A 14,369-nucleotide genomic window follows, 5' to 3' on the forward strand; every position below is an offset into this window, starting at 1 on the left:
TGAGATTTGTTTCTTAGACAATCAGATAATACTGAATAACCTTAATGGTATCTTTGTCTCATCTGGAGCAGAAGGAGAGCTAAACCTGTCTCCACTAATTCAGGAATGGTTACGTATGTGAAGTTTCATACAGGAATGATACATGATGATATTTGGGTTATAGCTAAAACTGCACCTCAGCAAAACCTCACGGGGGGGGGGGGGGACGGCACATCGTCTCAAGCGAAAACGGCTATTTCCTGGCGAAAACAACACCTTATTATTTTTTACCTTAGTAAAATAAATGAAATTTAACTTAAATGGTAACTTGCAAACAGCAATATTTGTGAACTGTTGAAACAACTTTACATTAGAAACTAGCCTCTACTCCAATTATATTCCAATTTAGCCCGTACACAACTCAACTTATTGTGAGTGAGTGAGTATGGTTTTATGCCGCTTTAAGCAATATTCCAGCATTATCACGGCGGGGGACACCAGAAATGGGCTTCACACATTGTACCCACGTCGGGAATCAGACCCGGGTCTTTGGCGTGACCACTAGGCTACCCGACCGCCCCAACTTATTGTGAAAACATAACATGCTTTGAAGTAAAATAAATGAAAATAAACTCACATCGTCTCTTACAAATACAAATAACAGGAACTACCATGTAAATACATCCAATAACATGGAAATACATCAAATACATCCAATAACATGGAAATACATCCAATAATATGTAAATACATCCAATATCACATAAATAAACCATATACACATGTATATTACTACATGTTCATTCTTATCATTATTAAAATAGAGGTGTCGTTTTCGCACGAGAAATCGGTGACGTTTTAGCCTGCACCCTGATATTTAGCCAAACCACTGGAGGCGACTATCCTCAACATTATTTTCAGATAATTAAGAAAAACAGTAACTGTTATCAACTATGTTTACTCAACTGAATCCAATTTTACTAGACTTTCGATTGAGCACTGTTCGTACTACCGGTGGTGGCTTGTTAGTCACAGACTGAGTTGACAAGCAGACGGTCCACACCAAAAAATAATTCTGAAACATTGTACACCCTTTAGCTTGTTTCATTAAAAAATTGAATTAATTTGATACAATAATCTGTGCTGCTTCATGCTATGTACAATGCTGTGAAAGACGATTTGACTAAAACCAGATCAAGTCCACTCTTTAGCCACAAGTGTCTTGATAATAACATGTAAATTGCAATAGTATCATACCCAACATGTACTGATTACATTGCATGCTGAGATTAATTTCACTTGGCAAAATGGTTTCACTATTGATTATGTTGAACTTGACAAAGTATTTTCTTACAATAGAGCATGTGTGCACATGATGTAATTAATCTATGTGAAATGAATTTCTGACCCAGGTTTGAATCAATATTAGACCATAAACTGAATGTTGTCTTGATAGTACAAGAAAATATTCAAGTTTCAAAAACATGTGACTATCTGCAAGCTTTCAAACCAATTTTTTTATTATACCGATGAAGTAACAGTACATTGGTCTGTAAATTTAAGATACGACTAAAACAATAATTATTCTTTTTTACACAGGTATCAGCATGATATAACGTGTATATACTATATTGGGAAGTAAACGATAATGAACAGCAGTTAGTTTTAAACAATGTTACACTTGAAGAATGTTACACTGGTTATACCCGATATATAACACTTCCCAACAATACACTCTACTACAGTTAGTTACGGTGATAAACGTAACAGGAATAGTGCACCGTTACTTCGAACATTCGGTTACATTGTAACTACTGTGCGTAGCTTTTGCAGACTTAATATCAAACTTTCAACATGACTGGCCCACATATTCACAGACCGTGAAAAACAATTTCGCTGCCTAGATAGCTTGCAGATGTGACGTCCCCAGCAAATATACACAATCCTGCAGCCGGCAAGGCGCAACCCTAAGGATTCTTTGAAGAGCGATTACCACTGTTAACGAAATCGCGCCTCAAATTGAAATTGGCGTGTGCATATCCCTACAAGGCCGGTAGAAAGCGTCTTTGATCGGGGTGGAGATATTGATAATTGCACAACCTTACGCTGTGTAAAACAGTGTCAAGGTGGTAGTTGTCAGGCTTAAAAGCCTCTAAAGCCTTGCCTTTGTTTACTATACAGCACCGGTAAACATCTGCATACTGCACATTTGCACTCTCTGGTCACTGAACATTACATACCTTGAAATTTAGTTGAATCGGTTCCGAATCGTCCAGAAAACGGATACTACATGAGTATTCCGTTTGAACTTCACCCTTCGTACTTCTTTTCCGGAACATTTTATCCGGTTTTGAGAACAATCCACACAAAAGATGCTGTCGCGAGAGAGAGAAGAAAAGCAAGGCTGGCTACCGCATCCAAGTTGTCGATGAATCTCCAACCTTGTTTCAAGATGGAGAGCGAAGCAGGTCACATGACTCAGCTAGGTCAAGGGTCAACGGTCACGGCAGGTGCTCCACAGCACGCTCGAGCCGGTTATCAGCTGGGTGTGCAGTGTCGGGGCTCTTGACGTTGGATTTTAACAGTGTATGATATAATTGGCACGTTGTTATCTCTTATAATTTTATTTGTCTCTTATCTATTGGTGAACAGAGATATGCGATGATGAGTTTAGTTTTTTTTGCGCTGCGTTTGCCTCGTTTTGAGACAGATTCCGGAATGTAACACGTGGTAAACAGGTCTCAGGTACTCTACTGCATCCACGGCCTTGAACAGACAACACCGGCAAGCTGAAATAGACTACACTGGAAGCGGCAGCTATAGCACCATGATTGTAATCGTTATGGGGCTTTGTGGGTGTGGCAAGTATGTAACAGACAACTCAAGTGCACGTGCTGCTGGTACTGTGACGCAATATGCGCGGAAGCTGTAGCGCAGCTGTCAAATCACTCAATATTCCACTGCGCACGATTTCACTGCATGTACCGCACAGTTTCAATCAGGATTAATGGACAAGTAATGCTTCAATAAGCACGTGGCGCACGCGATCCACGCGCATGCTGGCAATACAAGGTCACCGCAGTGTAAATTGTCATGAATAATCGACTATCCTCGAATGAGGAAAACTTTGGATTATCAAATTCAATTCAAATGTTTATTGTATGATTGGCCAGAACCCCAAATACTTGAAGTGTACAAAAGACAGTATGGGGTAACATTACAAGTAGAATCACATGATTCAATTCTGGTCTGCAAGGCATATTTGAAATATAATATGACATATTTTAAATTTTGGTCATTTAAGGTTGCCATAAGCTGAATAAATTGGTAGACTGACGGTTGAATTACATATTTATTTGGGATGTATTGCTTTCGATTTTAGGGGCGGTCAGGTAGCCTAGTGGTTAAAGCGTTCGCTCGTCACGCCGAAGACCCGGGTTTGATTCCCGACATGGGTACAATATGTGAAGCCCATTTCTGGTGTCCCCCGCCATATTGCTGGAATATTGCTAAACGCGGCGTAAAACCATACTCACTCACTCACTTTCGATTATATGTGAAGGATGGACATAAATAGGTGAACTGATACAGATCTTTGATTTTGTTTGCATTCCAGTATGTACATAATATTACAGGTGTTGGAATTTTATGGTGTCTTCCAGTATCAATGTTAAGTCTTGTACATCCAACCTGAGCACTGGCAAAATGAATAGTAAATGTACAGGTTGAATCTAATAAATTTTCAACTGCTTCTAGGCTTATCTTAAAAGGTGTATGATATTCATATCTAGTTCTAGATGATAATATATTGGTCCATTCTTGGCTGTACATATCTTTCAATCTCGCTTGAAAAAGGTTAAGAAAACTAACTATCGTATTTGACGTAATAAGCGCCCACAGAGATATTTGCTAATATATTGGCTAGTGAAGAATTCCAATTAACCTTCCGATTATTTTTGTGTGTATAATACGTGTGTTATATGCATCCTAATTATGGGAAGTTATATTCTGGAAAAATATGTCTGGCATATATAAACATTTCAGGTTGTCAGCATAAACCACAAAATTTACGATCTTTCAACTCTGTTGTTTTTCACCAAAATAATATTCTAATAAGAGCCCCCCGTTTCTAATTTTGAGAGCGCTCTGGGAACTTATTATGTCGAATACGGTATACATCCAACATCTTGGTAAACCCAAGCACATCCAAGACCTGAACTAAACAGAATAAGTCTAAAATTACTCTCCCAGTTCTGTCTACCTACTGAATCAAGATTCAACAACATTTTGTGTGCCTAATGCAGAAGTCTATTAGATGAAATATAAAGTAGTTTTAGCCAGTATTTAATGCATTTCCCCAAACTGTTTATAAACAATGGGTACCGTCCACATTCCCCTTAAGCCATTACATTGAAGGTGTTAAGTATTGTACCAAGATGTTATTTGCAGACCCTTTCTACTACCTCTCATCTTTGATGTCTCCATGATGTGTCCATAAAGAAGGATGGGTCTAAGTTTTTAATTAAATATTTTGAAAAATGTTCCGAGTGTGATTTTTTCACATGTTCAAACCAATTTTCAAACATTTATTAACGAGCTTTTTTTTATTTAACGACATGTGATACAGCTGTTGTTTATTTAAAGATGGAGTGATCATTAGTCCAAGGTATGTATATTCTGACACAATTTCTACAAGTTCATTACGATAATACCATTTCTCACGTTGTTTAACAATTCCACCTTTACAAAAAAACAATTATTTTAGTTTTCGACAGATTAACATTTAAGTTCCAGCCTGAACAATGATTATCTAGAATATTCTGTAGCTCTTGTACCCCACTTACTCAATCAGAAATAAAAATTGCATCAGCAGAAAACATCAATAGAAATAATTCATGTAAGTCTTGGAATAATTGTACTCCTCTTTGACAAGTATTAAGAAATAAATTGTGAAAATAAAATTGGGCTTAATACACAGCCCTGTTTAATTCCAATAGGGCAGTTGAAACACTCCGTTAAACCACACACATGCTGTTACAGACGAGTACACAGATTGAATCATATTCAACATACAGGCAGGCCAAATTTGTGGAGAACAAATATAAGTTTTTTTCTATCTACAGAATCAAATACTTTTTTTAAGTCAACAAATGTAACAAAATCTACCTCTACGTCTATTTAACTATTTGTTTATACAAGCAGTAAGTGTTAAAAAATGTGTTGGTGCAGACAATATGATTATGCATGTCTTTCAACAAATACGTTGTAAAATATGAAGTTTAGTCCTGACCAGTTTACAGTGTTACATAAGTTATCCAAGCTACACTTTATACTCACCTGCTACTTAAAGGTTTACAACCCTCACCATACGAGCAGTAACGGATAATTATGCAAACTGCATGCAGAATGTCTCTTTTTGCACCCAGTTTAAGACACTAAGTGTAGACCCACACCAGGGATGTATCTAGAATCCAAACTAGTAGCCCTTGGCAAGCAAATTGGGACAAACAATTGATATTTTGTTCACAATTGGGATTTTTCTTTTAACATTTAATTTGTATATTAACATTAGATTCAAAAATGTTTTGTTTCTTGTTTGATGACACACTTAGCAATCTGCAAGCTATATGGCAGTGGTCTGTATATAATACGGTCTGGCTCAGTCAACCCAGTAATTGATATCATGAGCATCAATTCACACAATTGGGATATAATGACATGCATCAACCAAGTCAGCAAGCTTGATCACCCGATCCAGTTAGTCATTATTTGAGAGTTGTGGCTTTTGAATCCTGGTTCGCCCCAATTATGTTTCAAGGTTTGTCAGCACCATACCCATGCTCATTGTTTTCCCAAAGTGTTAAATGTCTGAGATCTGCATAACTCACTCACTCACTCACTCACTCACTCACACTAGGAGAAAATAGGTTTAAAGCCTCCACCATATACCAGTGTAGTTCGGGTGGTCTGATCCTATAAATCTTTGCCTCCTGGGTTACGTAAGCTGAAGTTTTAACAATATTTGAGTGGGTGAAACTGGCCTGCAAATGTCTCTTTCTAATGAATTTCATTATAACCACCAAACAAACTGAGGTATTCAGCTCTTCTTCTTCTTCCCAAATTAAGGTTGGAAAAATGAGTGAGGTTTTCAGAGCTACAGAGCTACAGAGCAGATAAGCTGCATATTTGCGAAAAATCCCCCCTAAACCCAAACCCCAAATATTTGAAAGCCAATTACTTTCAATCAACTTGCATACAGAAATGCATGCAGTGAAAAACTCAAATGTATAAAAACAGCAGCATAAATACTCAATGAAGCTCTTTCAGCATACGTACAACGGAGCTGATACACAATTACTAGCTAACTTACTTTCTGAGTCAAGCCTATAGTTAGAACATCTAAACCATTATTTTTATTTTTTTTAAATCTTAAAATGTTTACTCATTTTGGGAAAAAAACAATAGAGTGATGAAGAGATGAGTGAAAAGATACAGGTTACCCAATGAAAAATGTAATGAACCGCTTAAAATAGAAACCTTTGAGTAAAAACTCAGTTGCTCAAAAAGTTATTTGGAGATCTAGGTTTTCATTTCTCATAATAGGAGTTGCAAAGCTGAAATATGAGAGTGATGCTGAGATTAGGATGGAAGGTAAATTGTCAATAAGCACATACACTCTACACCAAGCCTGATTCATAGCACTTAAACATATAACTTAAATAATTAAGGAAAATAAAATTCAAGACTTTGGGTTATTTTCTAAACAAATTAAAACAAAGTTCTCCATTCCCTTTTCCAAAACGTATGTTTACGGGGCTATGTATCAGATTGCATTAATTCCTGTTGGAATTTGGTTGTTGGTTTGGTGTGTTGCAGTTCTCATATAGGAAGGTCCATGTGGTAGAATCTTACTGATGTGAGTTATCACACACACTGCACACATGAAATACTGTTAGCATACTGTCATGTCGTTGCAAATTTGAAATGGGAGAATCTCCCATTTCCTGTAAGTCATAGACACGTTGATAAGCATTACACATAATGATTTAGGCATGTCAGCAACAGCCCGAACTTGTGTGTGAGGAAAAATTGCTTCAACCAAAGTGAAGAAGCCATGTTTTTCAAATGATTAAGTCCTCAGCAATGACATTAACATACTAGACCTTAGCATGCATGATATGATTGTATGAGTTGCTTCCCCTTCATTAGATTCCCATGTGGAACACTTGTATGATGGAAATACAGTGGTTGCAAGAATTTAGTTCATTTTGAACTAGATGAGTTTATATTTGACTTTTTATGAAATCTGTCTTATTCAATGTACTGATACATCTCAAACAGAATATTCAGAAGCATTGGCTGGGGTAGCCTAAGGGTAAAGCGTTCTCTCATCACTCAGAAGGCCTGTTTGATTTCCCCACTTTGGGTGAAGCCTGGGCCTCGTTTTCCCTTCCACGATGTTGCTAGAATATTGATAAAACTTGCAGGAAACCATACTCACTACCTATTAGAAAACATATGGCCATGCTGAGAAAAGCTGAAATTGTGCCTTAAAAGAGACTGTCCTTTTGGTATAATCTGAACACAAGGATATTAGCATAACTTTTTTCTCTGCCGTTTGAGACATATCTTCATATTATGAAATTCTTTCTACAATACAGAAATTCAGCCACTCTCTCCACTCCACAGAGTCTCTCCACTCCACACCTCACCCCTTTCTACTCACTGTCACGTTTGTCATCCTGCTCAATATATAACTCTAGCTTTTAGAAAGCGTGAACACTTCCTTAAACAAGTCAATTAATGTTGATTTTCACACATTGTTAACTTGGTGCCCAAGTCATTCAGATATCTAATGTATCTGTTGTCACGGTGGCACAGTCAGTCTTTCATTAGGAAAAAAATAAATTGCCTGACTTTGAATATATATCGAAGCCCTGCGGCTGGCTTTCTTTGATATTGGAAAATATATGTATATATACTACTCGAAAGAAGTTAAAGAGCACCCAATGTTTTCAAACGGGACAAAAGATAATCTGCCATATCCAAGAAATAAAGTGAAATGTGATCTCTACTCTCAAATGTTTTTGTTCTTTCTGATATTTTCAGAACCACAGTAGGAAAAGCCCTTGCAGAGAAGGTAAAATACAAATGGTATACCTTGAGTGAGTGAGTGAGTGAGGGAGTATGGCTTTACGCCGCTTTTAGGAATATTTCAGCAATATCATGGCGGGGGACCCCAGAAAGGTATACCTTGAAAAACCAGTAACAGCTATGTGTGACAATGAACTGCATCACGTTCACAAGCAGACATGATGATGCCATGCATCCTGTTACTCTGTGGGGACGTGGGTTAGTGCAGGTCCCCAGGACTTGGCATAAGGAGGGCTGACGAGATTGGTGAGTGAGTGAGTTGGGTTTAACACCACTTTTAACAGTATTCCAGTTATATCACAGCGTCTCGGCTTAATGTGGGAGGAAAGCCCGAAGTGATGCAGGTCTCAGACATTTGCCACTTTGGTAAAACCCACGAGCACGGGTATGGTGCAGACAAACCCAGAAACATAATGGTGGCGAACCGGGATTTCGAACCCACAATCATAGGTTTCTGGCATGTCCAAGGGATGCAACTCTGCACAGCAAATCGTGGCACCTTAGACGACTGGGCCACCCGTGCCCCCTGACTATATTGGATCTAGACTTGGTTGGTTACTTGTCATTGTACTTAGAGGGACATTGCTTATTTCAAACCCATGCTTGCTGTACAAGTCAACTATGCTTGTCGTAAGAGGCGACTAACTTGATTGGGTGGTCAGACTTGCAGACTTGGTTGATACATGTCTTTGCATGGGCGGATACAGCTTTTTTGAAAAGGGGGGGTGCACAATTAAGATCCATTTATTGTCTTTGGTGGTAATTTATACAGAAATACAGATTTTTTTCGAAATAAAAAGGGTGTGTGTGCACCCCCGCACCCCCCCTCTGTATCCGCCCATGCATTGTATCCCAATTGCATGTATCGATGCTCATGATGTTAGTCACAGGATTATCTGGTCCAGGTTTGATTATTTAGAGACTGCCATCACATAGCTGAAATATCGCTGTGTACAGTGTTAAACAACACACGAACAAACACTAGCTTATCAACAAAAAAGCCTGGTTTATTTACAGGTCACACTTATATAGCAGGAATATTGCTGACTGTGGTGTTAAAGTACAAAGAAAACATTATTTGTTGTAACTGTTCATTATGAGTGAAAGTAAAATTAGCCAGCTTGAGTTGTAAACACCCCAGGGAGTTGAGAATGTTAACTGGAAAGGACTACAGATCCACTGGTCAGAGAACGCATTTGAGCAGATACTAGTACCTGGATAGATGTGGTCAATTCTACATAATATAATAATAGAAATAGCGTAAATTGATATGCAGTGAGTGAGTATGGTTTTTACGCCGCTTTTAGCAATATTCCAGCAATATCACGGCGGGGGACACCAGAAATGGGCTTCACACATTGTACCCATGTCGGGAATCGAACCTGGGTCTTCGGCGTGATGAGCGAACGCTTTAACCACTAGGCTACCCGACAGCCCCAAATTGATATGCAGGTTTCTTAAGACAGGTCATATGTTTTTGTATATCAAGTGCACGGGTTTTATGACATTTAAAAATCAAGCAAACAAGCATTCAAGTGAGCTACAGTGCCTGTATTTACTAAACTGATTGGGAAAAATCATTGGCTCATCATTTTCCTGATAAAAACAACCTATTTATAAAGTTGGGAGTAACTGTTTGAAGATGAGTAAAATGTCCCTACATCTGGGTTTTAGATGCGGTGTGAATTTGCTGATGCTGATGACTTCCATCCTGAGGCAAACAAGGTGAAGATGGGCCAGGCTATACCGCTAACAGATGAGGTGGGTAGATGGAAATATAATGTATGGCTATTAACAGTTTGGAAAGTGCTTTAGCACCATGAATATCATTTGCTGATCTTAAACCCAGGTAAAAACATTTTTGTATTTTCTCTCTTTAGTAAAAGTATTTATAATGATCTGATTCTTATGTACCATGTGACCTCGTTTGGCCTTGACCTCTGCAGCTTGAAGAATAAGAGACTAGATTCCCCTGAGATGCCATGGCCTGTACAAAACGTAACAACAATATTTGAGTTGAAAAAGTGCTTATTTATTAAAAAGCTACTAGAACTATTCATAACTTCAGATTCGAGTGGATCATGAAAAACTAGAAATTGATTTTTGCAAACCTAAACAAGCAAATTGTCATTAGGCCATTCTTTTATAAATGGGCCTACCCGTCATTTTAAAATAAGGAGAAAAAAATTGTTTGTTTGTTGTTTAACGCCTCACTCACTAGCAATATTCCAGCTATATGACAGCGGTCTGTAAATAATCGAGTATGGACCAGACAATCTAGTGATTGACATCATGACCATCAATCCATGCAATTGGGATACGATGACATGCATTAACCAAGTCCGGGAGCCTGATCACCCAATCCACTAGTCGCCTCTTATGACAAGCAGTGTCACTTTTTACAGCAAGCATGGTTTGCTGAAGACCTATTCAACCCCGAATCTTCTCGGGTGAAGTAGAAATAGAGTGACAAACCACTGTGTTGATCACAGAACTAACCCTATTGGGGTTCCAGGTCAGAACAGGTCCCCAGGACCATGCTTGTTGTAAGAGCTGACTTAAATTATGTTTGTGTGGTTTCAGTGTGTGACCAGGATGATCTTTGCTCATGACATCAACCATTTGTTTGCCTGTCCTATTACTTGATACAGCTGACTATTGCTGAATTCTGTGTAAAGTAATAGCCAGTGCCTTCAGAGACTAATGATGGGTGGTCTCTGGCATAGCTTATACTGGCTCACTGTGATATAACTGCAAGGCTGTTCAAAGCAGGATTAACCATGCTCACTGTCACATGTTATGTATATTGATAAAGGATGGTATTTTGCAGGACCGAATTCCCTGGCTCATCTCAATCCACCATTACATCATGAGGTAGGTACTGAGCTGTATAACTGTCTGTAAGCACTCCTGATACCCAGTGTCTATCTTGTTGTGTATTTGTTATGTAGCGCCACACTCAGCAATATTCCAGGTCTCTGTTTTACAAAGCGATCTTTGGGCTACTATTATAAGTCTCTGTTCCACAAAGCGATCTTTGGGCTACTATTATAAGTCTCTGTTCCACAAAGCGATCTTTGGGCTACTATTATAAGTCTCTGTTCCACAAAGCGATCTTTGGGCTACTATTATAAGTCTCTGTTCCACAAAGCGATCTTTGGGCTACTATTATAAGTCTCTGTTCCACAAAGCGATCTTTGGGCTACTATTATAAGTCTCTGTTCCACAAAGCGATCTTTGGGCTACTATTATAAGTCTCTGTTCCACAAAGCGATCTTTGGGCTACTAATATAAGTCTCTGTTCAAGTATCAGAGTTATGATATTCTTAGTGCTATATGACAGCAGCCTGTAAATAATCTAGTCTGGACCAGACTATCCAGTGATTGATATTGTAACGATCCATACTATCAACCAGTCACGGAACCTAACACCCGATCCATTTGGTCCCCCTCTTATGACTATGTGGTAGTGTCTTTCTAGTGTCCAGTGTTCTAGTAGAATAGGTCTTCAGCAAACCATGCTTGTCGTAAGAGGCCACTAACAGGATCAGGTGGTCAGGCTCGCTGACTTGGTTGATGCATTGTCATCGTATCCCAATTGCGTGGATTGATGCGCATGATGTCAATCACAGGATTGTCTGGTCAATACTCAATCATTTACAGCCTGCCATCATATAGCTGGAATATTGCTGAGTGCAGCGTTAAACAATAAACAAACAAATCCAGTGTTCTATCAATGTGTTTCACACATATTGTGTAGTCCTTTACAATACTTTGCATGTATGCTTTATTACCTTGTATTTATTGCCAGAGTTTATTATTTATTACATTTTCAACCTGATTTTTTCAAAATGTGAGGGGGATTATATTTTTATACTATATATTTTGCAAATAAACTGTTCGGGGTTTCTCTGTAAACGCACTATCTTCAGATGTGATTCACAGAAATCAAAGAAAGGAACAGTCATGATTTTCTCGGTCTCAAGGTGTTTGGTTGTGAGACTGTTAGGATGATACCTACTAATTAGTTCACCCTGATCACTAGGAGAGAATAACTCTGTCCATACAGTTTATTACAGCTGCTAGGCCTGAGTTTGAATGCCCTCTATATTTCATAGCAATGTCATATCAGGGGACACAAAAAATGGACCTGGATTCAAACCTGGGTTTTGAGCAAATGATTGAACTAATAGGCTATCCCACACCCCTAATTTCACTGAAATAGTTATATGCTGTTCATTGAAGTAAAGAGTCAATCACTTGCTCCACAGATTATTCACAGAAGGAAACAGTGGAGTTGTCACTTGCTCTGCACTGAAGAAAATGTATCGGGGCATACTCACATCAGGGGAGGTAACTCCCAACAAGGATTATGCTGAGAAACTTCCAGTTCTGTTTGTGTATTTGAAGGGAGACCGTGACCTCCTTATTCAACGTATGGAAGGCCGTTTAGGCCATTTTATGCCAGTATCTCTCTTGGATTCACAGCTAGCTACACTAGAAGAACCAGATGCATCCGAGAAGGCTGTAACAGTTTCCATTGATAACAGCGTTGATGACATTGTAGCGATGGTTGTGAAGGAGTGCGAGAAAACTCTGGGCAGGTCCATGAACAGTGAGGATTCATAACTGTTGGTGGATTTTTAACTTTAACAAGTCCACTAGTGATTGAGTGGGGAATAAACTGTTCCAGGCATATTAATTTATCACAGATGATTAACTCGATTACTGTTCAGTGGCAGCACAATATCATATCCAATGTTAACTGGTTAACCAAGAATGGATGAAAGTTTGAGATGCTCATTGCGAGGTGTGACGGGGTGCACCTGTGGCCGTTGACGAGTCGATGCAGAGCAGGGTCACAGAAAAATACTATTGCATACAACTACTGGTACACAGGTTTTGTAAAAGCCACTACCAACAGATCATGCAAACTTTATTTGATCTTAAACATACAGTTTATGCACCAGATGCCTTTTTGACCGGATCTAGCCATGTTCCTCCCCTTCACCTACTTTCTGGGGTCCTGCCCCTCCGGAGCAATGATGCAGGGTAATACCTATATAAATATATATACTGAAAACTTATGAAAACCACAATGCAAGATGCAGATGGTGTGTATTTTATTACAGTGTAAAAAAAAATTTGAAACCAATAATAATGACATACATAACCATCACTTGAAATTTTAACCATAAGGTCCGTAAGAAACATGCCCATGGATGATGTCACAGAGGCTCAGAAATTAGTCGCGGTCACCCAGGATCAGTAGCGGGTATGTCCATCTTGTGCTCCGATGCATGCCTGTAGTAGCCGAGGCATGGACTGACGAACACCTCAGGAAACGTGGGATGTTATGCCAGTGATGTTGTAGGGACGGTGTCAACTCTGCCATTATCTGAGGGTGGTTGCTGTTGATTTCGAACCCTCTGTCAAAGATCGTTCCACAAGTGTTCAATTGGATTCATGTCAGGTGACAATTGGATTCATATCGGGTCTTCCTCCAAAGCGATCCCTTTCCATAACGCAGTTGTCAGCAAAGTGTTCTCCTCCTACGTCGACAGATACGGCGACGCCCATCCAGAAAACGTTTGTTTTATAACTGAACTCATGAGAGAAGACTACATTTTCCCATGGTGTATTCTGCAGGTAGCTCCCATTAGCTGCCCATCACTGTCTGGTCACCCTGTGTCAGTGAAGCAGGGTCTGGCCTTGATAAGGTTGATGGCTCGTATGCCCAACGCAGCCAGGCACCTTGAACCCGAACTGTCACATGGGGATACTTATACCTCACAGCACTATCATGATATTTAACAAATTTGAGGGCAATTGCTCTTTTCACAAGTGCACTCATCAAAAGCAATTGCGTTTTCAATAGCTTTTAGTATACATGTGCTTTAATGGTTACACAATATTTGATTTTCAAATTGGTACAATTATTATTAGAAACTGAACTGGCTTTGTTGAGATGTACAGGGCATTGGTGATGTCTACACAGTCCTTTAGTCTTAATCAGGATTAAAGATCGCTGACAAGCCTCAACCTGGAAGAGTCCACAAGCCACATCCCCATCCCTCATCAGAGATGTCCAATTTGTAGAACTGTCAGGCTTCGGTCTGCGAACTACTGTTGTGGAATGGTAGTGTACGTCAACAGTTGGTATATGAAATGATAATATATTGTATATATATATATATATATATATATACCCGGTGACCAATTGTTTGAACATAGCA

The 14,369-nt window shown here is 39.0% G+C and overlaps 2 protein-coding genes across 15 annotated transcripts in view; one reads left to right on the plus strand and one right to left on the minus strand.

The window, feature by feature from the left end:
• LOC139479172 (FERM domain-containing protein 5-like) overlaps positions 1-2,569 on the minus strand; it is a 94,782-nt gene extending 92,213 nt beyond the window's left edge. For 8 of the 11 annotated variants that reach the window (XM_071262043.1, XM_071262034.1, XM_071262052.1 and 5 more), the window contains exon 1: positions 2,220-2,569. In XM_071262043.1, coding sequence (XP_071118144.1) covers positions 2,220-2,318 — 99 coding nt within the window. In that variant the 5' untranslated portion in view covers positions 2,319-2,569. The remainder of the gene's footprint in view (positions 1-2,219) is intronic. The other 3 variants (XM_071262062.1, XM_071262025.1, XM_071262017.1) reach the window with 1 other exon arrangement.
• A 129-nt stretch (positions 2,570-2,698) lies between these two features.
• Positions 2,699-14,075, plus strand: LOC139479217 (probable gluconokinase). Of its 4 annotated transcripts, none has more exons than XM_071262072.1 (5): positions 2,699-2,844; positions 8,089-8,119; positions 9,808-9,894; positions 10,964-11,007; positions 12,405-14,075. In XM_071262072.1, exons 1-5 carry the CDS (start codon positions 2,807-2,809, stop codon positions 12,760-12,762), a joined length of 558 nt encoding a protein of 185 aa, XP_071118173.1. In that variant the 5' UTR covers positions 2,699-2,806; the 3' UTR covers positions 12,763-14,075. The 4 variants fall into 4 exon arrangements, with proteins under 4 accessions (XP_071118173.1, XP_071118188.1, XP_071118196.1 ...); XM_071262087.1 differs by having other exon boundaries at positions 2,699-2,812; XM_071262095.1 differs by lacking the exon at positions 2,699-2,844 and adding an exon at positions 2,972-3,051.
• The last annotated feature ends 294 nt before the right edge of the window (positions 14,076-14,369 follow it).

Source organism: Haliotis cracherodii, unplaced genomic scaffold, assembly GCF_022045235.1.
Source record: "Haliotis cracherodii isolate W230 unplaced genomic scaffold, xgHalCrac1.p SCAF_1, whole genome shotgun sequence".
In the NCBI taxonomy this organism is placed as follows: Eukaryota; Metazoa; Mollusca; class Gastropoda; order Lepetellida; family Haliotidae; genus Haliotis; species Haliotis cracherodii.

Coding starts and splice junctions, on each gene's coding strand:
- LOC139479217 (XM_071262072.1), top strand. CDS start 2,807: ATGATTGTAATCGTTATGGGGCTTTGTGGGTGTGGCAA. Junction 8,120..9,807: donor GAAAAGCCCTTGCAGAGAAG/GTAAAATACAAA, acceptor TCTGGGTTTTAG/ATGCGGTGTGAATTTGCTGA. Junction 11,008..12,404: donor ATCCACCATTACATCATGAG/GTAGGTACTGAG, acceptor CTTGCTCCACAG/ATTATTCACAGAAGGAAACA.